At 38.1% G+C, this 26,023-nt stretch overlaps 2 protein-coding genes across 2 annotated transcripts; both read right to left on the bottom strand.

Annotated features, from left to right (window-relative positions):
• Window positions 1-352: 352 nt before the first annotated feature.
• ppp2r5a (protein phosphatase 2, regulatory subunit B', alpha isoform) lies at window positions 353-19,742 on the bottom strand. The gene is made up of 13 exons (XM_043219389.1): window positions 19,111-19,742; window positions 10,590-10,786; window positions 10,385-10,486; window positions 9,930-10,022; window positions 7,881-8,011; window positions 7,234-7,293; window positions 6,971-7,079; window positions 5,576-5,629; window positions 4,481-4,531; window positions 4,270-4,389; window positions 3,589-3,716; window positions 3,308-3,409; window positions 353-3,231 (listed from the first exon to the last, which is right to left on the bottom strand). Exons 1-13 carry the CDS (start codon window positions 19,265-19,267, stop codon window positions 3,024-3,026), a joined length of 1,512 nt encoding a protein of 503 aa, XP_043075324.1. The 5' UTR covers window positions 19,268-19,742; the 3' UTR covers window positions 353-3,023.
• A 934-nt stretch (window positions 19,743-20,676) lies between these two features.
• On the bottom strand, window positions 20,677-25,967 carry dtl (denticleless E3 ubiquitin protein ligase homolog (Drosophila)). Its single transcript, XM_043218736.1, has 15 exons — window positions 25,580-25,967; window positions 25,378-25,503; window positions 25,197-25,289; window positions 25,037-25,098; window positions 24,829-24,949; window positions 23,770-23,835; window positions 23,581-23,681; window positions 23,397-23,470; window positions 23,166-23,269; window positions 22,977-23,081; window positions 22,706-22,818; window positions 22,538-22,627; window positions 22,301-22,439; window positions 21,139-21,728; window positions 20,677-21,019 (listed from the first exon to the last, which is right to left on the bottom strand). Exons 1-15 carry the CDS (start codon window positions 25,632-25,634, stop codon window positions 20,903-20,905), a joined length of 1,956 nt encoding a protein of 651 aa, XP_043074671.1. The 5' UTR covers window positions 25,635-25,967; the 3' UTR covers window positions 20,677-20,902.
• Window positions 25,968-26,023: the final 56 nt, after the last annotated feature.

The following is a 26,023-nucleotide window of genomic DNA, read 5'->3' as shown; positions in this document are numbered from 1 at the left end:
GTGTAACTTTTGTGTTTTAATCAGGCAGCATTGCGGCATGTCAAATGAATAGCTCGCCCCAAAAAAATCTGTCACCATTACTTGCTCTCATGTCATTTCAAACCTGTAAAGACCTTCGTTCACCTTCGGAACATCAATGAAGATAGTTTTGATGAACTGAGAGCTTTCTGACCCCGCATAAACAGCAACCCACAGCTACATCCAAATAATCCATGTGACATAGGCAGTTGAAAAATAAAATAAAATTCACCTGCTGGATAACTTGCCTTGCGTTTGGTTTCTGTGTTCTGTAACCACTATATGGCAACAGTAAAAGACTGCTCTTCCACGCATACAGACCACTAAAAAAAAATAAACATCAGCCTGGCATTTTAATGCAGGATAGCACATTACAACAAGGTTATTTTACACATTCTCACAGGAAATCTCATGAAAACATAACTGCATAGCAATGAGACATTTTTGGTAGAAGCAAAACAACAGAACGTTGAATGGAATGTCAGTGAGTCTCATTTATAGTATCTATTGGTTCTTTAAACACCTTAGGTTTTTTTCTATTCTTGAAAAAATAAACAAAAACAACCTTTTCACCATTTTTTATAACACGTGGGGAGCATTAGTTATCCCTGAGTTAAGTTATGACTAAGAATGATCTATTTGTTTTAATCCCAACCTGCGAAATGCATAGTCAGCGGATCCGAATGATACAGAAAGCAATGAGTTTTTAATAAAATATACTATTTAAAGATGTTGCATTTATAATGCAAGGCTGGTATTATGAGAAAAAGTTTTTAAACTTGGACAGGGGTTTCTGACCAGGTTCAATACATTTGTGCTTCACGTTTTGCATTTCTAAGGCTAATTTTTAACACTTCCATGGAATATAACTTCGTATCATGTGAACTATAGGCATCAAATGTTAATATTCAGCTCAGGTCACATTTATGTTAACACACATTTCAAACTCGCGGTAGCGTTCGCTTTTTAAATCAGATTGTGCTCACGTTTCTTCACATGGCCTTCGCCGACGGACAATATGTTATTTCGTCTGTATTTTTGTCTCGTTTTTTTGTAAAAGCTAGAAGCCGAATTGAACACAAATAGTTAAAAATAAATTCATTCAAGGTATATTCCTTTACATAATTTAACAAATGTACTATTTTAGATTTTTATTAATTCTACTGTACATGTATTTATGTTTAAAAACAATTTTGTTTGACAAAAATACTGATTATAACTGCAGAGAATAGGTCCATTGTCTGTTGGCAGTAGTGTAGCGATGTATGGAGCACATCTAACACACAATTTTTTTTTTTTTTTAAATAAGCAGCTTTCTATTGGTCATGTGGTGTATCCACGTGACCAACCTGAACCCACTGTGAAAACTTTCACCCTAATACAAAATACCAGATCACTTGGGTTTCTCGGCTTGGAAGGCCATTGCACACTGCCTCCGAAACTTTCGTCTGTCGTAAAAAAAATGGATCGCGATTTTTTTTTTTTTTTTGCAACCGCAGCAAATTTTTAGAGGTGTTTTCGACAATTCAGAGCCCCGACGATCGTCGAAATTCACCCGTGGTCTTCTTTTTCATGTGTGACTCTACACTGTAAAAAATGTCATTTTCATAAAAAAAGAACAAATTACTCTATTAATAAAAGATGTGTATATTTTATTAAATAAACGGTGGTGCCGTGTTGTATTGAAAACATTGTGAACTTTTGTAGGCTACCTATTTAAGAGAATTTAGCTGTTTTATTTTAGAAGCAATTAAGTAAATGTAAGTTCCCAGCATGCTTTTCAGTAAAGAGCTTATGGTTGTTCGATGAGCAGTGGTTTTGCTATTGCTGGTGAAAGTCAAATTCATACAGGTCTTACTCAAAATAGCTAATTACATTAAATGAATTGTGTCATAGATTCATTCACTGAGAAGATTTTATGTCAATGTAACCTTATTTTTTTAAGTAGATAGCTCATTCATTTTTTACAGTGTAGTACCGCTAGAAAGGACACAACTGATGCCTCCTATCTTGGAGCATTTTTCAGTGTTTCGGATGGAGCCTACATCTCCAGATTGGATAGGCCCGATATCTACGTTGTATTTCTTTATTATAAGAAGCGCGAGGACAACAAAATCCTCCTCTGTGCCTGAAGACTCCATTCGATACTGTTTTCGAGATTGTTTTAGCAATGGATCAATTCGCATCGGGCTCCGTTCGCAAGGTTTCTGTGAGGAGATTTTTAGGAGAACGATTACGAAAAAACAATAACAATAGCAAAAATTTCGAACTCTGTGTGCAAAGACCTTAAAGGGATAGTTCACCCAAAAAAATCGCCTCCAAGCCATCTCAGGTGCATGTAACCGTCTTCTTCCAGAGGAACACTTGGTAATGCCGGTGGATAGCGGCCATTATTTTGAAGCTTGTATGTATCCGTCGTGACACTAACGTACACACGCCTCTGGGAGGTTAACACACGTCACATGTTCTGAAGCAGATCAATGGTTTTCTATAACAAAAATAGTTATATTTTCAAAATGATGACTCAAATCTTCCAGCGACAGCCGTATACACCACCAGTGCCCAGTGGCATATGGGTTAGCTTTACGACGGATATATACGATTTACAGAGCTTCAAAATAATGCCCACTATCCACCAATATTACCAAGTCTGGAGAAGCCAGGATAAAAACTCAGACTGTGTTCGTCTGAGAGAAGAAAGTTATATACGCCTACGATGGCTTGGAGGATTTTCATTTTTGGGCGAACTATTTCTTTAAGAGAAGTTAACGTGATCGCATTTTCAGAACTTACTATAACCACACTTTACACCCAAAATAGACTTGCATACAGAAAATATATTATCCTTTAGAAGGAGAGATAGCATTTCGATTAAGTTTTACATAGGCTTTTGGGAAAAAAAAAGAAATCTTCTTTAAAAATGATTATTGCTGAAGGTCCGTATCCTTGCCGCTCTCTACATTGGTTTACATCAGCAAACCAGCAAAATACTGAGGGAGGAAGTGTCATTTGACCCAGGCGTCGCTCTCAATTCTGTCGGTAACGGCTGCTGCTGGGTTTTCATTCTTCTGGTGAAGGTTGTTGTTGTTGTTGTTGTTGCTGTAAGTGAACTGGATCTCATGCCTGTTATTCTGCATGGCCGATGTCTCCTGGAGTCGGAGTTCATCCAGCTTCCTCCACAGCTCCTCACGTTCCTGCTCTTTCTTCTTCTCTCTGGGGACAGAAGTGACGGCAATCACGAACGTGCGTGACTTTGAACTCAACGAGACGAGCAAAGACGTGATCTTACCGCTGTCTGTCAGATTTGTACGAGGCGGTCAGTTCATCGAACAGCTTGCCGTTCATCTCCATCAGTGTTTTTAACACGTTGTACACCAGGGCCACGATCGTCCTGAGGCAATCAAAACAGAGTTACTGCATGTCATTTCTTTAATGGGTTCGATTATTTTTAATTGTTTCAATTTTCATTTTTTCTGTTTGACAGAATTAGTCAGTCAGGTTTGGAATGAAGGTAATTAACGAATCCTTAATAAAATGTGGCAATGATCCAATGAAAAATCCACAACATACGGGTTCCAGTGTTCTTTGGAGATCCGGTACAAGTTTCCAAACATGATGGGAAGGATTTTGGCATTATTCTCCTCGATTAGACTCAAAATGTATTCATTGTTCCAGTAGTACAGTGATCGTTCTGCTACCTGCAAAATATCAGGGATAATGAAACGTACTTTTCACATCGGCTTTAGAAATTTAAAAGACTTTTACTATAAATCTGTTTCAAAAGCTGTATTTTTAAACTCTCTTTTCAAAGAATCCTGTAAATATTAAGCAGTGGCCCAACTGTTTTCAACATTGAGAATAATAAGAAATGTTTCTTGAGCGGCAAATCAAGATCATGTGACACTAAACCCTACAGGAATGATTCTGAAAATTCAGTTTTACCATCTCAGGATGAAAGGCATCGCAAAATAATACAAATATTGTGTATGTTGCAGTATTAAAAAAAAGTTAAGCTTCTATTATAGCAAGTCATTGACTTTTGCAATCTTTATTTTTACATTTTACTTATTGTATAATTCCACATTTTGCATTTTTCCCCCCTTGATGATCTACCTAATGTTTTGCAATGTTTTAATGCTTTATTATTATTATTATTTATTAAATTTACTGTATGCAGCATGGATCTGATTCCATAGTAAAGTAATTGAAAAGTGCATTTTTAATCAAACCGGACAGACTCTGATCACATACCTGAAAATGAGGGCTGGCTACGCATTTAGAGATTTGCTTAAATAGAGGTTCCTGAATTTTTTTGAACTGTGTAGGTTCGATAACATCCAGGATCTCTTCGATTTCCCCTAGAAACATGACCTAACAGAGCACAGAAAACCATTACACACTTCAGTCTGTAAATATATATATATATTACTTTTTGTAATGACTGGCTCATAAACGATCTTACCTCTTTCTGACTACACGTCTTAGGCCAGAATTTAAGAAGGCCGCGGACCACCTGTGTGGAAACAGAAAGGATACATTTTTGCTAAATTATACAATTCTAATGTGTGTGCCTATATATAAATATATATAAAATAAAACAACAAAAATTTGTGACATTCAGTTTTCGTGTTGCACCGCCTAAATGGCTCCTAGCTGTATAGAAATACATTTGTCTCCTTCCTGTCTTCCATGTCTCATTCTTCCTGTTTTTTAAAAACGGTGCATCATCCGAGGGATGGACGCTTTGGCTGTTTTGTGTACTCTGAGTACCTGACAGATAAATCACGCTGGTGCAGTCGCCGTGCTATTTTTACTGCGTCAGATGGATGTCTCATCAAGTCCAGCTCTGCCCTTTCCTCCGCTGTTTACTTTCGCTCTCCAAACCAGAAATGTGAAACATCATTCATCGCACCGTATCATTTACAGCTCTGCCTTCAACACCATCGCCCTCTAACTGAGGGATTCATGCTCGTGTGAAGCCACAAGTTAATTCCCGCTCCCAGCGAACGGCAGCGGTAATGAGCTCTGGGCTCACACGAGACCGTTCAACCAAACCCAGCAGCCTCGCACTGGCTGAGAAATACACAGATGGCTTGAAAAGCCCGCAACAAGCCAGACCTCTAGAAGCCCCTAGGCATCTTCACACTCTCATGTCTGAGGGAGAGTGGCATGTGTACCTGCTCTCAGACTCATAAATTGCTGCTGGAGGTGTTTAGCGTTCAGCATTGCGGCCTTGATAAAGACATCCTCTCTGTAATAAGTGCACTGGAAGTCAAATTAGTACACCTACTGTATAAACATATACACATACATATGCACTCTCAGAAAGAAATGAAATATATACTTTCTTTGCAATCTTCTTTAGTGCAGAGAAATGACACATTCAACCATTACTACTGTGAGTAACAGGACACCTTTGAGTTGAACTATAGCTAAAATAATTAGATTTCTCATGAAATGTTAACTTTCAGAGTGCGGCTGTAAAACAAAGTGTGTTGGTGGCTCAAATAATATAAATGGGATGAGGTGAGGTGAGGTGAGGTGAGGTGAGCAGTACCACTTCAGTGAGGGTCGGGTCCTTTTCTAAAAACTGAACCACGCAGTAGGCCAGCTGAAACACAACAAGGTGAAGAGTGGATGTGAACGCTAGGTACTGAAGAAGAGACGGTTTGTGCAAACATAATCAACCTGACATATAGTTTCTCATCAGCATGCTTACGAATAAAAAAAAAAAAGATGATTTTTTTAATGGCTACTAGCTGTATAATCACCAGATTAATTTCTCTGCCAATACAATTTTCTCAAGACTATATATATATATATATATATATATATATATATATATATATATATATATATATATATATATATATATATATACACCCATTTAAGTAAAAAAAAGTTTGATATTTTGAGACAAAATACAACTTTTTACTTAAATGAGTATATATATATATATATATATATATATATATATATATATATATATACATACATTTTCAAGTAAAAAAATTATTAAAAAATTATTATATATATATATATATATATATATATATATATATATATATATATATATATATATATATATATGAAAAAATATGTGCTGTAAAATTGCCTCAATATATATATATATATATATATATATATATATATATATATATAGAGGCAATTTTACAGCACATATTGTTTTCATTTGTCAAGCGTGGGTTTTGTGTTTTTTGTGATGCCTAAAGTTTAAAATCTGTTCTGATTTTAAAACATGAAATTTGGTGCACACTTCAGAAAGTTTTAGATTGTGAAATATTACAAACAAGTTAGACTTAGGTTTGCTTTTTTAAAATCACTAGGGATTTCACATCGAAAAGACACATGAAGGTGGACAGTATTACAACTAAAGGCCACAAAATAGGCTCCAGCTCAAGTTAAACAGTCAAGTTTTACTGTTTTTGGTTAAACAGTCCACCTTTACCATTTTACCGGCTGTAGCACTTCCAGATGTAGCTTAGCATAGATCATTGAATCCGATTAGACCGTTAGCATCTCACTCAAAAACGACCAAAGACTTTGATATTTTTCCTATTTAAAAACCTGACCCTTCTTGACGCACATCGTGTACGAAGACAGACGGAAAATGAAAGTGTTTTGATTTCCTAGGCTCATATAACTAAAAACTATATTCTCTTTCCGACGCAATAATCAAGGAGCTTCGCTGCCGTCTCAATGATATAAAAAATAGTCCCTAGCATTTTCAGTAGCTTACGCAGCGGTTCAAAATAATTCCCGACATTTTCATTAATATCATCGCCATGGCACGGCAGCAAAGTCATCTTTGGATAGTGGAGTGTTCCTTTAACTTGCTAAAAAAGTATAAAGTATCCTTTAAAAGTCAGACAGTTCCAATAGGATTTTCAGCTTTGATCTCTAAACAGTCTGCTATCAGGTTTGAGGTTACCTGTGCGTGGAACAGCGCGAGTCCTTTGGCAGTGTGCAGGGGAATGAGGATCTTCATCAGGAACTGCTTGTGTTCGGCCTTCAGCGGCAGAGCGAAGCCGTTGATGATGCTGCGATTATAAAGACAGCGACTTCAGCAACTGATGACCGGCTGCACCCGGACAACAGCAACTAACCCTTTACCCAGAATGCATTCTGATGCTACGCTCTCCATTAAATGATCTCTGTGAACACGACATGAAAGAAAATTAAGCAAAGACTCACCTGCCCAGAATCTCAAGGAGTTCAGCAACTCCATTAAAGTGCTCAGTTTCATAGATGTATCTGGGGAAATTATATTAATGAATTACAAAACACACGATATGATATAAACATAATTGCAATATATAAACTTTTTTTTTGCCTTTTTTTTATTAAATGCACATTCCACAAGCCAAAATTTCTCTGTATTATATTATATATACATTCTGTAATACAATGTTTGTAATAATTATTAATGGATTTGGAAAGTTTACACACTCAGCATTTCACACACTCAATTTTGGGAAATAGTATTTAATATTTCATATAGAATTTTTATCCAAATCATGTACATGGTTTATACTAGCAGTTTTTTTTAAAATTGAGATTTATATTTTATCCAAAAGCTGAATCAATAAGCTTTTTTACTGACGTATGATTTGTTAGGTTCATTGCACACTCAAAAATCTTTGCATGTTACAAAATAAACACGACCTCACACTGCGTCAATCACGTTTACACATCGCCTCCGAAATTATCATTATTGTCATAAAAAATTCAGATTAGATTGGATTTTTGCATCATAGCAGGCCTTTCGATAGAAAGGATGACGGATACAAAAAAACCCTAAAAACAAAAAACTCATTGCGCAATGGCCTTAACAGTCTCACCTCAGAAAAATGTTGTTGATTTGTTTCCGAATAAAGGCACGCAAACCCAGAAACTTCCCATAGATGCGATGCAGAACCGTTTTTAAAAACTCTCTCTCTCGAGGATCTTCACTGTCAAACAGTTCTAAGAGCTGTAAAAAAAAAAAAAAAGCAAGGAGTTAATTTTCTCAAATAATAATTTCGTATTACAGCATGAGGCTGCAACCCTAAAATAGTGTAATCAATCTGTTTTTTTTAATAATTAATTTTCAAAAACAAATATAAATCAATGAAAAAAGCTAAAAGACTGTCTTTAATGCCATGCGGTATACAATTTGTGCCCAGTGGAGACTCTTAATGGAAGGTTTTATGGAATGGTTTGATCTGGCAGCATCAACTGTTATGTCACGTTAGACTGTCTGCACAGGACTGGGTTATGTAATACTACCTTTAGCCTCCAGACAACGAACCCCCGCCATGAGTGATGTATTTGACAACAGCCTTTATGCAACGTGACATTATTAGTAAATGAGTCCAACCTCAATCACTTTCATGAAGCCTAAAACATTAGCAACTCTAAATCAAAATTGAAACGGGAATAAAAATCCTCCACATGCAGGGCTTATTTCAATAGACGATTATGAATAAGATGGAATAACGAACCCTAAAATGAAGGGGAATAAACGAGAAATGAATTCGTTCAAGCAGTTAAGTGGTTGAGGACAAAATATATTAAATATATTATATATTTTTATAGATAGTAGTAGTGCTGTCAAACGATTAACTGCAACTTATCACACACAAAATATTTTTGGGGTTTACATAATGTTTGTTTACATTTGTGTACTTATGCAAATATAAAAATATATAAAATATATATAAATAAAAAATAAAAAATAAATATATATATATATATATATATATATATATATATTATATATATAGTATATACATTCACACATACATCATGTAAACAAAAACCTTTATTTTGTAAGTGATTCTTCGCCATTAATCATTCGATATACTAATAGATAAATAAAGGATGAATTAGACTAGAATGACCAGAATGAACTAGAATGACTCTTTTTTTTTTTTTGGTTGTGTCTGCTGTCTGTCATCCCAGCCTGGACTACAGCGCTGCCTCTTTCCTTCCTGTGGCGTAAACAACAGGGCGCTATTTAAAGCAGCCCAGGAAACGCTCGCATCATGGAAACTCGTTTTTACCAGCTTCTACACTGACTCTACATTCCAGAGCATTCAGTGTGCTCTGGGGGAATGACCGGGTCGATACGGACAGCTGATGACCCACTGCTTCACCGACTGACGCAGATCTGGCCTAGCAAACATTTTTACCACTCCAGCTGTAAGTCAGGGAAGGGATATTAAATATTTCTGCTATTAAAGTATTCTCCAAAAAAAAAGGAATTTCCCCCAAAATGGAAATTCTGTCATCATTTACTCACTCTCAAGTAGTGCCAAATCTGTCTGAGTTTCTTTGTTCCCCTGAACACAAAGAAAGATAGGAAGTGAAGTTTGGAACCAGGCTGTTTTTGGTCACCATTGACTTCCATAGTAGGAAAAAATCTTATTAAATAAGATAAATATTATATATGTGACCCAATGGTGACCCAAAACAGCCTGGTTACAAACCTTTTTGCAAAGGTTTGGAACTACTCAAGGGTGACGATTTTAATTTCTGGGTCAACTATTGCTTCAATCTGTATTTTTGATTGAACATTTCTTAAAGTACTTAAACCTGGACAAATTAACTTCAGAACCAAAACTCGTCTGTCTCTTCTTTTAGCCAGGGGATAAAAAATGTGGTGTGTTTTAGGGATAAATATAACTAAACAGCGTACCTAGACATTTTGACATATATATTTGAATATTTTATGCAATAGGATTACGCTGCTTTAACCTAAAATGGCAAATGGCAGGAAAAATAGTAAGAACTAAATAAAAATACTCATATTTACAAAGTATAATTTTCTGAAAAAGATCAGTTAGTTATTTATTAGTTTTTCATTATATTTCTAGAATTGAAATCCATTAATACAAAAGTTCATATACCTGTAGCACAAACCTCTGGTCAATATAACGTTTGGCAGTGCTAGGCTGGAAGTCTGGATTTTCAAGGAATCGAAGGAAAAACTCATACACCAACTGAAAAAAAAGACAATATTTAATATTTCATTAATGTTTACAAACAATAACAATATTAGAACATCTAACTTGCTTAAATAAATAAATAAATTACATTGTTTTAATTACATTAAATTTTTTAAAGATTTTTTTTTATTTACACAGTGTTCTGTACAAAGTTATATACATACATATATATATATATATATGTGTGTGTATGTGTATGTATGTGAATATATATATACAATATATATATATATATATATATATATATATATATATATATATATATATATATATATATATATATATATATATATATATATATAATGTAAATACATTGTAAATAAGCAAAAAATTAGCTATAAAATGTGAAAGCTGACCTGCATGTGTGGCCAAGAGGCTTCTAGAGTGGGTTCATCTTCTTCTGGGTCAAAGTCGGGGTTTTCACTCGGTGGAAGCGTCCTGAAAATATTTGTGCTAACCTGTAAACAGAAAGGATTTGGAGTTTACTTTGACGATAAGAAGTTTTTGCTAAAAAGAAATAAATGATTTTAAAAGTTCGGTGGACATCACATGAACGCTGACCATGGCGGTGATTTCAGGATAGGCAGGCTCTACCAGAACTCCTCTGTTAGTAGACACATAATCCACAAGTTCGCTGAGAGTGGCCCGTTTGGTCTCTTTGCTTTTTAGGTCAGTCACCGTGTCGTAAAAGTCGAACATTACGCAGCACTGCTGTAGTTTCTGCATGAACAGCTCGTGCTGCTCTGTGGAAGATGCATCTGAAAAAACAAAACGTTTTTTTATTCTCCTTTCAATTCACTAATAAATATTTCTGTAAACAAATAAAGAGAAACTTAGACTTGGCAATTGAACTCAAACATTAAAATAATATGCATTTCAATTTTTTGGGCTGATTGTAGCTGATCAAGTTATAATAAAAAACATTTACGCATTCAACATTGAATCGCATCTACGTTTAAACACTGACAGTGTTGCTTACAGAGAAATCACGCGCGAGTGGTCAACGGCATCTGCATCTTATTTCACCAAAACATTCATCTTTGGCACCCAGTCTAGTCCAATTAAGTTTGAATCTATATGTATGCACTGAGATGGCTGAATGCTTGAGAGGACAGGAATGTTGTAATCGGGATGAACTCGCCTGGAGTGAAAAGGGAGGCCATACCACAGCTGGGGAGCTCAAAAACAAAACGCTCTTCCACCAGCAGATGTTTTTGCTTTTTCACTTTAAAAATGCACCTACCTAGTTTTATGTTGTTTGTTTGTTTATATAGCACAGCAATTGCTAGTTATATTGCCCAAAGTGTTTCACAATCGCAAGCTACGACGCGAGAAGATAGCAAAAATATAAACACACCCACACTAACATTAACCCATTAAAACGCTATACACACACACACACACACACACACACATATACATACATTAGCTGACAATGTCAATGATAAATAAGGTAATATATTGCTCTAATATTTTATTCACAATAGATAAACGGAGAAAATGTAACATTTTATCCACAAAACAAATATCCAATAAATAAAAATGTTTATGTCAGGTCTCAAAAAAGTTGGCATTGGGCTAAAAAAGGGCTAAAAAAAAACAAAAATACATTTGAAAAGTTTCAGCTGGGAGAACATCTAGCAAGTAAACTGACATTGGCTTTGTCACATAAAAAGGGATGTCTCTCAGAAGTAAAGATGGGCAGAGGCTCTCCAATCTTTGAAAGAGTGCGTGAATAGATTCCTCGATATCAAATTGCAAAGGCTTTCCGAATCTCATCGTCTACAGTACATAACATCATCAAAGGTTTCAGAGAAACTGGAGAAATCTCTGCGTAAGGGACGAGGCCAAAGGCATTTGTTGGATTCCAGTGCTCAGACAGCACCGCATCACTCATGGGCAGGATTTTGTCACTGACATTAATAAATGGGTCCAATAGTACTTCCAAATTCAAAATCAAATTCAAATTTTATTTGTCACATACACATACATACATGGTACGACATGCAGTGAAATGTTTTTTATAACCGTCCAGCATCAAAATAGAAACAGAAAACAGAATTTAAATATATATAAATATAAAATATATGTATAAAAATGTATAAAAAGTGTGCAAAGTTTAAAAAATAAAAAAAGTGTAAATAAGTGTAGAATATCAAAATATAAAGTGTAAATGTAAAGTGTCTCCAGTAACCACTGTCGGTAAACACAATCAGCCGTGCCATCTGCAGACGCCAACTAAAGCTCTATCATGCAAAAGAAAAGTGGCCCAGAAGCACCGTAGTGTCCTGTGGGCCAAGGCTCATTTAAAATGGTTTAAAAGTGGAAAAGTGTTATACGGTCAGACGAGTACAAATTTGACATGCTTTTGACAGAAATGGATCAATCGATGGAAATGTCCTGTGGGCTAAAGAGCGGGGAGATCTTCCAGCGTGTTATCAGTATTCAGCTTAAAAGCCAGCATCTATGATGGTATGGGGGTGCATACGTGGATACGTGGGCAGTTTGCATGCTTTAGAAGGCATTATGAATGCTATAAATGTTTTAAAGCAACGTTTATTTCAGGGAAGGCCTTGTGTATTTCAGCAGGACAATGTAAAACCACATGCTGCAGCTAACACAGCAGCATGGAAGTGTCCAGAGCTGAACTGGCCAAATCTTTCACTTATAGAGAACATTTGGGTCATCATTAAACAAAAAACACATCAAAAACCAGAAACCTGTATCGGCTGTATCACCATAAATCTAGAAACTCATCACCTTGATACTCAGACATCTTAAAACTGCTTTGAAAAGAAGAAGAGATGCTACACTGTGGTAAACATGGCCTTGTCCCAATTATTTTGAGAACAGGCATCAAATATATACCAATTCTAAATTGCAATATTATAACAAAATACGATACATTACATTTAATTCAGCAAATGCTTCAGTAAAAATTGAGGAATGCAACAAGCTAAAGATGCAAATAAACACAGGAAATGGAAGAAATTGATTAGATTACCTAGTACAGGTAAAGTTTAAGGAAAGTGAAAGCAAATCGTTCCACCAGCCAAGAACGGTGAACGAAACAGCCTCTCTGTAACGATATCAGTGACCGACCTCAAGCTTCTGGAGGGATGGAGACTCATGAGAGCGAACAGAAGTAAAAAAGTGCTGAGCCTGTGGCTGCTTTGTATGCAAGCGTCCATGTCTCGAACTTGATCTGAGACACAACCGGTAGGCGGGGAGATAAAGTGAGGTGTGAAGACCGGTCGTGCTGCTGCATTCTGAATCAGTTGTAGAGGTTTGATTGTGCATAATAAGTCCGGCCGCAAGAGCTCTGCAGTAGTCCAGTCTAGAAAAGACAAGGGCGTGACGCTAAGTTGTGCAGCATGCTTCTTTAGGAAAGGCCCGATCTTTCGGATTCCTGCGTGATGAAGTGGTTTTTGCCGTGTGGTCCTTGAAGGTCAGCTGTTCACTCTGAGTATGGTCAATTATTCACACGAACACAAATTCTGCTGCTATGTGTACCGCCACCTAGTACAACTGACGGTTACACCTGCCTCAGGGCAGAAAGTCCTAACGTGGTATGCTATATAAGAGCTGTGTTGGACTTGAAGCAGCACTGACTAGAGAACAGACGTTCATTATGCTTTGAATCACTCTCGCGGTACTTTGATGTCAAACACCGATCGCTCTGCGCAGCGCTGCTTCAAGTCGAACACACACATGATAACTAGAGCGCATAAGCATCAGTGGTTTGTCTGTTTAATCATGAGTCACTTTTATTACCGTTAGATACTTGCTATCTAACTATGCCTTCGTCACGTTATGTGGTTGTTATAATTTACAGCGGAGCTTGGCGTCCTTTTTCAAATCAAGCTGCCCGAGGAAGACAGTTGAGAGAGACGGCAGCTTTGTCGCGAGTGGGCGTGGTTTCATCGGACACGCCCACAGCATTTGAGAGCGGAAGCTTATTTTTTCAAGGTTTTGATAACTTATTTTATTTACTTCGTTTTTTTAGCATTCAAATTTGGCTTGTTGGTTAATGACACATTTCTCTGCGGTGTGGCAAACTCAGAATACACATTTAATATCGACTTCACACTGACTTTAACGTGTGCTCTATACTGTGAAACATACTAAAGTTTAATTTATAAATAGATAAATAATGTTCAGCCGGGCAAAACCTCCCGAACTTCTGACCTCTGGTACTTTGTGCTCCACTGAGCCACATTAGCTCATGTTCAGGCATACGGCTGAAACCCTCTTAGACTGAAATCCAATAATCTCTCCAATGTAGGCGATTCCTATTTGCAATTCGCTTGGCACAGCTTCTTCCACATCTTTAAATGCATCCTACAAATCCATCAGATGCTAAGTCGGGGGGTATCTCTAGTCTTTTAGAGAACATTTTCCAAGAGCTGATAGGAACATTTCTGATTTTTCAAGACTTGGTATTACAAAGTTATCCAAACACAGAGGACCCATGTAATAATTCAAGAACAGAGAAACAGTCTCACGCACATGCCATGTTTGCAACAAAGAAATGATCTTATCATGATTTTTTCATATAGCTTTAGTCTTTTCATATGGACTAGATTTATGTCTCTTTGGTCCTCAAACCGTTCCTCATATGATTCTCTATTCTAATGCCTGGGGCCTCCGGGCCACTGAAGTTCCAAGAAGTACTTCGAAGGATCTTATCTTACGTAAGACACTATAATACCAGTGACCTCAGCTGGGTTAGTGACACATGAACAGGTCTCTCGTAAAACTGGCAGCATTTATTAAGGGTTAAAGCATACCATCATCGGTTCACTCAGAACATTTCAACACAGGCTTGTAGAGAATTTACAAATGAAATGTTAAGTGCCATAGGTTACATAACAGAAACGTGATGGTGTAGTTTCACACGGGATATGAAATCTTGACAGGCCATACACTTGACTGTAATATAGATGGTAATATAACAAACACAAGGAAGTATCTCCACTCAGCTAGCCATATCATTACAGGCACTGTGTACACTAATAATAAATCAACAGCGCTCTATAAATACCAGTGGGATCCTAACTGACATTTAGCTGACCTGAACTTTGGCCATGAACGGCATAAATAATCTGTAAGTCCTAACATTTTGGCACTCGATAAGAATATTAGGCCCAAAATTATTTCCAGAAGAATCATTTCACGTTGTAAAAAAGTTTTGTAATAAAGAGGACATTTTACACAATGCCTCTTTAACTATGAACTCTCCAAAACGGGCAGTAAAGACTAAAAAAATCAATTTCAATACATCTATTTAAAATTATGTTGATCAAATTAAGAAATTTTCTGATTTTCGTGTCTGTCTTTTTAAATGCAAATGAGCTGCTACTCCCACCCCTTTTCCAGGAGTAAATCTGAGACCTTTTTACAATATCTAATATAAGTCCCAGAATGTGTCTGTGAACATCTGTTTTGATTCCGATCATCATGTTAATCGCGCATTTTAAACCATATTAGTTCCATTTAAACCATATTGAACTAAGTTCTCATTTAGATTAAAAACCACACGAGTTACAAAAACAGTCAGCTACGTCTGAGAAGGTAAACAGCTGGGAAATAAATTGCACGTTTATATTAGATATGTGAGACGGCAGCAATAAAAGTTTGAGTAAATAAATCAATAAATCCACTGCTCTCTTGTCTCCTCCGACAGTGCCTTGGGTGGAAACCTACAGATTAAGGGGTGGTATTATTATAATGAGATCCCTTTGCAACGTCACAAGGGGAGTGAGATCAGATGCACTCGTTTTTCAGAGGCTTGCAGAAAAAGGCTTACTAATAAAGTTACTGGGTTCATCTTTATCACGTCTCCTTGGTTGGTAGATGCACCGGGGACCAGATAATTAATTTTGGTTACACTTTATGTACATTTAAGTACTGAGTAGTATTATTAACTACATGTACTTACTATATGGTTAGGGTTTCTGTACTATGTTAAATATCAAACACTGAGCCACGGTACTGATATTTCAATGGGGATAAAACACCTATGTTGTACACATCACACAAGAGTGCACTTCATTAATGCCACCTAAAAGTTTTTTCTTTTAATTATTTGTGACTCTTTTTGTACTCTGCTTCTTACAGCCACTGTCTATCTGTTCTAGGCTTCTGTAAACTTTATCCCATGATGGGTTTTTTTCCACAGAGAGGATTTAACAGCGGTGGAAGAGCTGGAGGGGTGCTAACTCAACCCCACTGCTCTATTAATACACCTTATGTAACCCATCTGAATGCCAGTGTCCCTGTGTCTTTCCCAGACAACTTCTGCTTTGAGTCACTGCGTTCACCGCAAAATGCAGGCTAGCGACCGCAGAAATCAGCCAACACCACAAACGTGTTCATTGACTGCCTTGCTCTTATTTGTCCTCGCACACACACGGGATGAGTCACTGAATTTGCTGAGGTTCCCATCAACACCCCGGGCGTGTGGTTGCCATGGATACACGGCCCATCCCTGGGGAATCATAATGTCAGTACGACACAACTGTAAACGCATTTCCCAGCTATACGGAGCACGTGCTTCTCTCTCGCTCTCTAGACTTATATATTAATATATATGATTTTACATATATAGTATTGATGGGCATTTGGTCTTTTTGGAATAGCAAAGTACAAAATATTAATTGAACTTTTTCTCTTTTTTTTGAGAAAGAGAACGTTGATCAGGTATCCCAAAGAAAGAAAGAAGTCTTTGATCTTTGATATGGTTACAGTGAAATTAAATGTAGCGGCACACTTCCCAAGTCACCATAAGCAATAAGTAATGCATATAATAATTTATACAGTAAGTAGTAAATATTTTGAACAAATGACTTTCATTTCTGTAACTAAAATGCAGTTCAAAACACTAAATAATGCCCACACATGCAATATAAAATCATTAATTTTTTTTTACATTTTAAATTAGTTTTAACTATACTTTTTTGACTTTATGTTTATTTTAACAGATATTACAACTTATAAACACTTTGTAACGTCGGAATACCGACAAAACTAAACAAAACAATACAATTAGAGTCTGAAAACTTGAATCGGTTGAGCTCGTCTCTCAACCAATGGCATGCGTTTAGGGGCGGGGCGATACCAGTGTGTTTAGGAAAACAGCTTGAAAACATCTTTCCTTTTGATGAGACAAGTGATGCAGCAACGGATTACAAACAGCTGTCTCTCTGTTACCGAAGCGATGGAAAGTTTGACTCGTTTGCGCATGCTTTAAGGAAAATAAGGGTGCATTTACATGAAAATGACTCCTAAAAATGTTTTTCCTTTGTGTTCCTTTGTGTTGAGTTTTGTGTGCAGTCAAAACGATCCCCGAAACGATGGTTAACTTGGGAATTAGAAAAGAGCCTGTTTTCGGCTGAGTGAGCCAATCAGCTGTTGAATTAAAAATCCCTTATGACTGGAGAACCTGTGAACCGGATAAAGCCAACCGGCTGAAAAGATCCGACTCGAACTGTAAGAATTGCGTGCCCTTTGCATGAAAGTGAAACAAGCTCTTTGTTTTAAACAACCTTTGTAGAGGCCTGTGAGTGTCCTGCAGAGTTTAGCTCCAAATTTCCTCGACACACCTGACTCTGAGTTTTAGGTAGCGCGGAAGTAGCAGTGTCTTTTAGCGGCGTCCGTCGCCATAGTAGCTCACGCTCCGCGGCTAACCTGCTCCGGGGCAGCTTTTGTTCTGGTTTAGAGATCTCGAACCGAAATTTGACCAATCGGCTTCAAGCAAAGTGACGCAGCTTGGATGCAATGAATCCGCTCGACCGGCTCCAAATTAAAGGACACTACATAGTAAAACATTTAAAGATAAAATCAACTGATTTTAGATCAATTTAATTGCATTTATGTAATTACCATCTTAATCCGTTACAAAAACCAGCTTAGTTTAATAGTAATTGTTAAGCTTTCATTTTAAATGAATAAACATATAGGTAATATCCAATATTAATAAGTTTTAGAATAAATAGCTTTTAACATGACCACCTAGATATTTAAGCGTTTTAGATATACTTAACTCTATACCCCAGTTTCACAGACAAAGCTTAAGCCTAGTCCTAGACTAAAAGTAAATCAGAGACTGATCTTTATATATGTCAGAGCCTTTGTTTTGTCTTAAGATGCACACCAGAAATGTTTTTTTCTACGGCACATTTATAAAATTTATTTAAATATCCTAACTGAGCTGTAGCCTAATCCCGTCTGTGAAATCCGGGCCTATAAAGTAACTTTTCATTCTTCATATTGTTCAATCTTCGATAGCAAATCCCATTGACTCTCTCAAGAGGAGTGAAGGCATGCGATTGGCCGCTCATTACTGATGTCACGCTTTCACGTGCACATGCTCCATTAACTCAAGCCCGAGTTGACCAAAAAAAGTCAACGATCGGCTTCATGGTACCAACAAACCCTGATCGGATTGGTTTGGATTCGTCCACTCAAAACCAATCCTGTAACCCTGAGTTTGTTCAGCCACCGTCACGGTACACGTCCCTGGTGTAGAGCCAAAGATATTTCCCAAATTATGGTTACATTTGACACCCACGGCACGGGCAACAATACAATGGAAGTCAATGGGAAGCAAAACAGTTTGACGACGATAAAACAAACTCTTATCGGTTTGGTTAATGGCTTATAACCTTCAGGAAAAGTGGGAAACTCTCTTGACAGATTTACAGAACTGACAACCACGTGACTTACAGAAACACAAAAAGAGGACAGCAAATGTGGGAAAACACAGGTAGGACCATGAAAGAGAGATGCTTCCTTTAATAAGGCTGTGAGACATAATGTTGACACGATGAGGGTTTACATGGGTTTTTCATTAGGCAGTTATAGGCCTGCTGTAAATAACTCACTCGTGGCTTATCAACGGCATATATATATATATAGAGCCAGATTACACTCCTGCGCCAGTTGAGGCGCCGTGTATTTGTTTTATTTATTACTTTATAGCATTCTAGGAACTTAGGCGCCCGTGCCGTAACGATGCCGTCTACGCAGGCAGCGCAGTAGGTTTTGAGACTAGTCTATTTCCAGCGCTTTATCCTCTTACCTTTGAGCTGCGGGAGCGCGGAGATCTCCGCAGCCGCAGGCCTGCCGCCGCCCGCCGCGAACTGAGACGAGCCCTGGCAGACCCTCTGCCTCTGAGCCTTCCTCACCGACTTCCGCGTGAACCCGTCCACTTTCTCGGACGCAGATATCGCCGACATTTCCTTAGCAGGTCTATCCAACGAGCGGCGTTTGTAGTGACTGAACGTGCCCTATATGTTTTCTAGTCTTGACTGACGTCCCATTGACTGCGCTGTTTATTAAACTCACGAGACCCCATCTAATGACACGCACCGTCAAGCCGCTCATGAAGGCGGCATCTTCTCCAGAAATCCACAGGTATCCTGCGAGGGCGACTCGGTCACGTACGACTGTTAAAACGTAGTTAGGAGCGGGTTTTGATCATGCTGAAACGTTTCAACGAGCGCGCGCCTTAATAAACCTGTTACTCCGCGTAACACGAGTCAAAGTCAGCCGACGCACAGCCAAAACAGCGAGTCACGGGGGTCCCAGCCGCTTGGAACCGGCTCCATGTATTGAAAGTTTAACGTGAATCCGCCGAGAAATTCATCGGAGCCGCTGAACTTCATTCAGCTGCTGTTGCGCCTCGCTGGGGTCTAAAAATAAAACCCCGTGGCGCGCCTGAGTGACAGAGCACCCGTCCAATGAGCGTCCGCGAAGACGACAAGCCCCGCCCCTCGACCAATCAGGCTCTCGTTTTAGTGGTATTTCGAGAAGTATACGAAGCCAGAGGCTGCGTATCCTTGAACTCGTACAAATGTTCACAAACGTTGAACCACTCGAATAAATATACAAACGTGCGCATAAATAAAACTGTCCGTTCCTAACCTGTGTGACTCAATTTCTTCTTTGGAGCACTAGCACAGATACATTATTAACAGCGTCAGTTTTTTCCATGCATAGGAGTATGGATGTCATTTTACAAAAAAAAAAAAAGAAAAAAAAAAGTATGGGTTTGAAATGTCTTGGATTAAACAGACCACTTAAGGACACATAACTGCAGGTTTTCATTTAACAATGGGTTACAGTTAAAACCAAACGTATCAAATCCAAAAGTAAAATAGTTTTGACCAACCACGCTAAAGACCCGAGGCAAAAACAAAACAAAAACACGCACGAGCAAGACGAGAACAAGCAGGATCGAAACATGGAAGCCAGACTATCAGGTCAAGTCACATTCCAGACAAACCTGCAAGCTTAAGAAACAGCCGTATCATGGAGAACAGAAGTCTAAATCATTTGGAAACTCACTGCACTATAGATATTCAATGGCTAAAAAGCAGTGAGCTAATTGAAAATGGATTTGTTATGTAAAGTGCAGCTTCACAATCGATAAAGAACTCTGAAAATGTGACCCTCGTTCAGGGTCGGATGAGCTGAAAGGGCATCATAGTTATGGAAAGCCAAAAAGAAAATATTAAAGTACCGACACTGTGCTCTCCTAAGATTTACCTAGAATTTGATAAATTAAATTACTTTAAAATGCACGCTGAATCATTTTCTAAGCTCGACTATATGCAATGCATCACAGACAGACGTCAAAGTTTGAGAAAAATTGTTTAATTGTGGCATCGAACGATTAATCTAGGATTTGTAATGTTTACCAAAATGATCAGAGGTGAGCGTTTTTGAAAGTTAAACGTATTTAAAAACTTTAAAAATATATATACACGTCACATACATAAATACATAAGCTTGGTCTCAAAAAACTGGACCTGAACTTAAATCACAGATGCGTCATATGAGACAGACTCTGATATCTTGCCACACATCGATCAGTCTTGGGTTCGTTTCACAAAGTAGCTGGAGATTTTTTTCATGGGTTTGGACGGCGATGCTTTCTTGGCTGGCAGTGGAGAGACAACTCTTACTGGACACGGCGAGACTGCTGCCTAAAAAAAGATGCATACAAATATTTAGGAGGACTACTAAACTAAGTCCCTAGTGGACCAAAAATATATTAATATATATGGCTTATAAAATCTATATAGATTTCCATGCATCTACTCACCGGAGAGCCGTGCGTTCTTGCATCGTGCCGTTTGCTGCTGCCGCTGGGGCTTTTTGGTTGAGCTGATCCTTTAAATCTCTGGCTGATCACAGAAAGCCAATCAGACCTCCTCGGGGAGCTGTTCTCTTTGCCAGGGCCAGCTTGTCCAGCCGAGCTGAGCCTCTCCTCTGTTTGCAAACTGAACAGATCACCTTTCTCGCTCCGTGCGCTTCCTGAGCTCCTGCTCCTCTTCACGTCGGGATACAGTTCAGACAGCCCGTCGCTCTCCTCTCCCAAAGCAGACCCGTCACCCGTCTCCAGGCGGCGCTTCGCACGGCGTTCAGAGGAAGGGCCCTGGAGGACGGGTGCGAGCGCCTTCCGAAGAGGAGATGACGCGCGGCGACCTGGGGAACCACCGCGGCTGATCCACTGCTGGATGGATGAGGGCATTTTGGGGCTGCTGACCTTCGCCGGAGGAGCGGATGTGTTTGATGGCAGGGGTAAGTCAGCACCTGTGGGGGCGCAAGCAGCGGGCTGGGGTGAAGCCAGGGAGACGGCCCTCTCGGATCCACGATTTTTGGCCGGAGTGACTTCAACAGGGCTGTAAGGGCCTGACAGGACAAATGGAAATCAAATTCATTTCACAACGAAAAGGACAAATTGTGAATTTATGCAAAAAATACACAAGTGTAATACTGTATTATTCTTTTTTCCCCTGTGATTCAAAGCTGAATTTCCAGCATCATTACTAGTTTGAGTCACATGATCCTTTAGAAATTATTCTATTATACTGTTTTTGCAGCTTAATATTTCCAATAAACGCAGTTCTTTTGTGTTAAAAGTATCCTTAAAATGTTCCATGATTCCCACAAGAATATTAAAAAGCAAAAACTCTAACATACACAAATAGGAACCATTATTAATATGAATAATAGATGTGAGCATTAGAAGGATTTCTAACACTGAAGGCTGGAGTAACGATGCTAAAAATCCATCTTTACACCATCACACCAATAAAATCAATTCTTAAATATTAAAAACAGTTTATTATTTAATAATATTTCTTAATATTACTGTTTTTGCTGTATTCTCAAATCAAATAAATTACAATATTGGTGTCTCGTGAGAAACGTTGAGACACACAAACAGTAGAGCATTCACAAAAAGAGATAGAAAGACCTACCGGGTGCTCTGGGAGGTGACTGTAGTTTACGAAGTGTCCAGCCTACGAGGTTCGGATCTCGGTTTGGTAAGTTTTCTCCGTCTGGTCCGCGATTCAGGCGCCAGATCCTTACAGTGTTGTCATCTGAGCAAGAGGCAATCTGCAGAAAGAGTGATGGATGAGACGATTTTAAAAAAATGTTATAGCGAATAACACGGTCACATCTGTGAGATTAGTATATTTATTTTTTGAACCAACCTTGGTGAAATCTGTGGGGCACCAGGCTACTGACGTGACTTCCTGGCTGTGGCCTTGAAGCATCGTGGGAGCTTGCTTCGGATCTGAAATCTGGAACAGAAAAAAGTCGTCACATACGCAGACAGTGACCACATGTTGTCATTCAGACGGAAACAGGTTAGTCCTTACCTTCCACATGTAAGCGTGATGGTCGCTCGAACCGCTGGCCAGGAACTGGTCATCCGGGCTGACGCTGGACTTCACATAAAATGAGGAGTTACAGTGACCGCTGAACACAGCATCTGTGAGAGAGAGAAGAAAAAAAATCAGTCAAACTACTTGAGCTCACTTTTTACAAATGCCTGAGGAAAACCAGGAAGGGAACGTTAAAGAGAAAAAGCAAATGCACTTAAATTCCTCTCGGTAAATAAGTCTCATATTTAAACATTTCACAATTTACCTGGAGTCGTCTTCAAACCACTGATGTTGAACATGTAGATATTGTCATCCGTGCAGTTGCAGAACAGCCTGGAGCCGGTGGAGTCCAGTGACAAGCTGGAATAACCTACAGAGATGAACACAATGAACTTCTCTCACTGCTAATTACTAACGCACGTTACCGACGTCAGAAAGGGCATGGGATGTGTACCAAGTTTGCGTGTGCAGGAGCCTGGGTAAGGATAGGCCTGTAGAGGCAGGGGGTTGTGGAAGTATGCCGTGTAGTTCTTCCGCAAATCCCACATTTTAATGATCCTGTGAGATGGGGAAAACGTCAGCATTTAAACCGAATTACATAAAAGGTGAAAAGTGTGACATTGTGGTAGCAGCATATAGCATTTACTTGGGGATATTTATGAAAAGAAATCTGTCAGGCGCTCACCCATCTACTGCTCCTGAGGAAATGAGTTTGTTTTCGACGCAGAACAAAACCACCGTCACACCCTGCTGGGAGTCCTAGAAAGACAACATGTCTGGATTTAAAAAGAGTTTATATTGGTTCATTTATGGATTACATTTTTCAGTTTTAAATCTCAAGGTGTATGATGTATTGCTGTCTGCCTCACCACAGGGGGCGCCATTCCCCGCCTTTTCTTAGTTTGAGGTGTGTTTTTCTCTGGTTTCATATGGGCACCGCTGATCTGTTTTACCTGCCTGTAGAAGCCATCTGTGATGGATCGAAATATTTTAGTGAGCTTTAGAGATCATTTTGATAGCCACAAGATTACGATTTGGCAGTCAGAATAATGAAGTACCTTTTTTACTGCATCTTGTGTCCCAAATCATTATGTTCCCATCTCTGCCTCCGGTGCTAAAAACAGCTGTTTGAGAAACAAAAAGGCCAACAATAAACAAATTAAGGGACACACACACTTGTTATATACTTTCACAGTATTTTTTTTTTTTTTTATGCATGTTGCCAGTTTGTTTTATTTCATGTGTAGCCATTTTGTTATACGTTTTTATTATTTCTATTTAACTTTACATTTATTTTAATTTAAAAATTTTTTTTTGCATATGAACAGATCACATTAGAATTTTATTTTCCCCACATTTAATATTTATAAAAAAAATCAACAGAAAAACAATTAACCATTTTAGTTAGTTAGCTATAACACTGCTAATTATGATAAATATTATACACACACACACACACACATATATATATACATATATACACATATATATATATACACACATATATATATATATATATATACACACATATATATATATATATATATATATATATATATATATATATATATATATATATATATATATATATATATATATATATATATATATATATATATATATATATATATATATATATATATATATATACACACACACACATATATATATATATATATGTATGAAGAAGTGCTGTCAAATGATTAATTGAACCTGAAATAAGATTGTTTGCATAAAGTGTGTACCAAGAAAATAAATACAATACACATGATAAATACAAAATATAATTGTCTGTTTATATTCATACAACTTAAATATGAACAACATTGTTTAAAAATATATACATGTATGCGTTTATAAATAGACATTATAAATATACACAGCACACAAACATATGTAAACAAAACATTTTGGATGTGAATAATCGTTTGACGGCACTAAAAATCTTTAAAATCAAAGTGTGTAAATGTCTTTATTGCTACAATAAACACAACTGCACATAACACACCTAGTGTTAATGATATCACAGATATCACACACACATAATTTACAGCACACATACAAAGCTAAGCACGCTACTTTCATTTAAGACAGTTGTAGACTCATAATAGACTTACCTCTCTCTTGCTTGGAAAAAGACACCGTTTTAAGACTGCACTGATGTCCTTTAAAGGTTCCCAGCAGGTCCCCAGTAATAACATCCCACAGACGGGCGGTCTGGTCACCAGACGCTGTTACCTGTACATTAATGTTTCCATTTAAAAAAAAAAAAAATACTTACAACACGAACAGATACATACACAATAAACTAAAGCATTAACTCACCAAGCTGTTTGAACCAGGAACCCAGGCAATATCAAAAACGGCGTTATCATGCGCCTGCCACTCTGTAAAGAAAACATACATGAATCAGCCTGAACAAAATAAGTCATCCTACCAAACCAGTCTTGAATTTAGATTACGAAAATAAAAAAAATAAACCAACCTTTCAGCACGGAGCTGTGTTTTTCTGCAGTGCTGAAGATGGTCACAAACCCTTCCTCGTTTGCAACGGCGAGGCTGTTCTGCTGGCCAGGAGCTGAGCAACAAACAGACCGGCACAAGGCGTTAGGCTTTACACCGTTTTTACACTCATTTTCAGGGTTTAATTAAAAGTGTAACGTTACCTGAGGAAAACGTGCATCCAAACGGCGGTACAGCAGCAGCTGAGGCTCCGTAGGAAACGTGTTCGTCCCGTCGAGAGCACTGGTATCCGTCCAGCAGAGAGGACAGCGGATAGTCCCGACGCTCGCCTGGTCGACACGGGGGGTTTTCAGTGAAAAGGCTTAAACACATGGGTCTCCGTTAGCGTGTCTCAATTATACTCACCGTTACGTCGTCTTTTAATAACGCCTCGGTCAACGACACGCTGAAAAAGAGTCATAGCTCCTGCTGGATGGGACTTTCATTCAGAAATGCTCAGTTTCCCGCGAACAATGAAAAAGCGACGAAGACGAATTCCGCGCGAGATCGCCGTTCGCTCTTCTGATTGGTCAAAATGCCGGAAGCGCTGAGCGGCAGAGAGTGGAATGCCCGCTGGTTTATAACCGCTTCTGCGGAGACTACGAAGGCAGCGTACACTAGAGGCGCTCTTTAGCCCGATTATGCATGGACTTTATTCATTTGTTTATTTACACGCTTTACTGCACCCCTGTTGTTGTTGTTTTTTTAAAAAATGAAATAAATTCTAAAATTCACTATTTAATGGAAGCACATTTCCGCCACATACGTAAAATATAACGCTTTGGCTTTGACATATAGGTCATAGTTACT

The sequence above is a fragment of the Puntigrus tetrazona genome, chromosome 20, assembly GCF_018831695.1.
Source record: "Puntigrus tetrazona isolate hp1 chromosome 20, ASM1883169v1, whole genome shotgun sequence".
Lineage (NCBI taxonomy): Eukaryota > Metazoa > Chordata > Actinopteri > Cypriniformes > Cyprinidae > Puntigrus > Puntigrus tetrazona.
The sequence above is the reverse complement of the archived record's forward strand: the minus strand, read 5'-3'. Positions and strand labels throughout refer to the sequence as shown.

Bases quoted from the DNA above. Each gene is read 5' to 3' on its own strand.
- ppp2r5a (XM_043219389.1), bottom strand. From the start codon at position 19,267: ATGTCGGCGATATCTGCGTCCGAGAAAGTGGACGGGTTCACGCGGAAG. The intron at 8,012-9,929 runs GTATATGAACTT...TTTTTTTTACAG, and splicing joins ACCAGAGGTTTGTGCTACAG to CTCTTAGAACTGTTTGACAG. The intron at 4,532-5,575 runs GTACTGCTCACC...GTTTCCACACAG, and splicing joins ACCCGACCCTCACTGAAGTG to GTGGTCCGCGGCCTTCTTAA.
- dtl (XM_043218736.1), bottom strand. From the start codon at position 25,634: ATGACTCTTTTTCAGCGTGTCGTTGACCGAGGCGTTATTAAAAGACGA. The intron at 24,950-25,036 runs GTGAGTTAATGC...ATTAATGTACAG, and splicing joins TTCCTGGTTCAAACAGCTTG to GTAACAGCGTCTGGTGACCA. The intron at 23,682-23,769 runs GTACTTCATTAT...GATCCATCACAG, and splicing joins CACAAGATGCAGTAAAAAAG to ATGGCTTCTACAGGCAGGTA.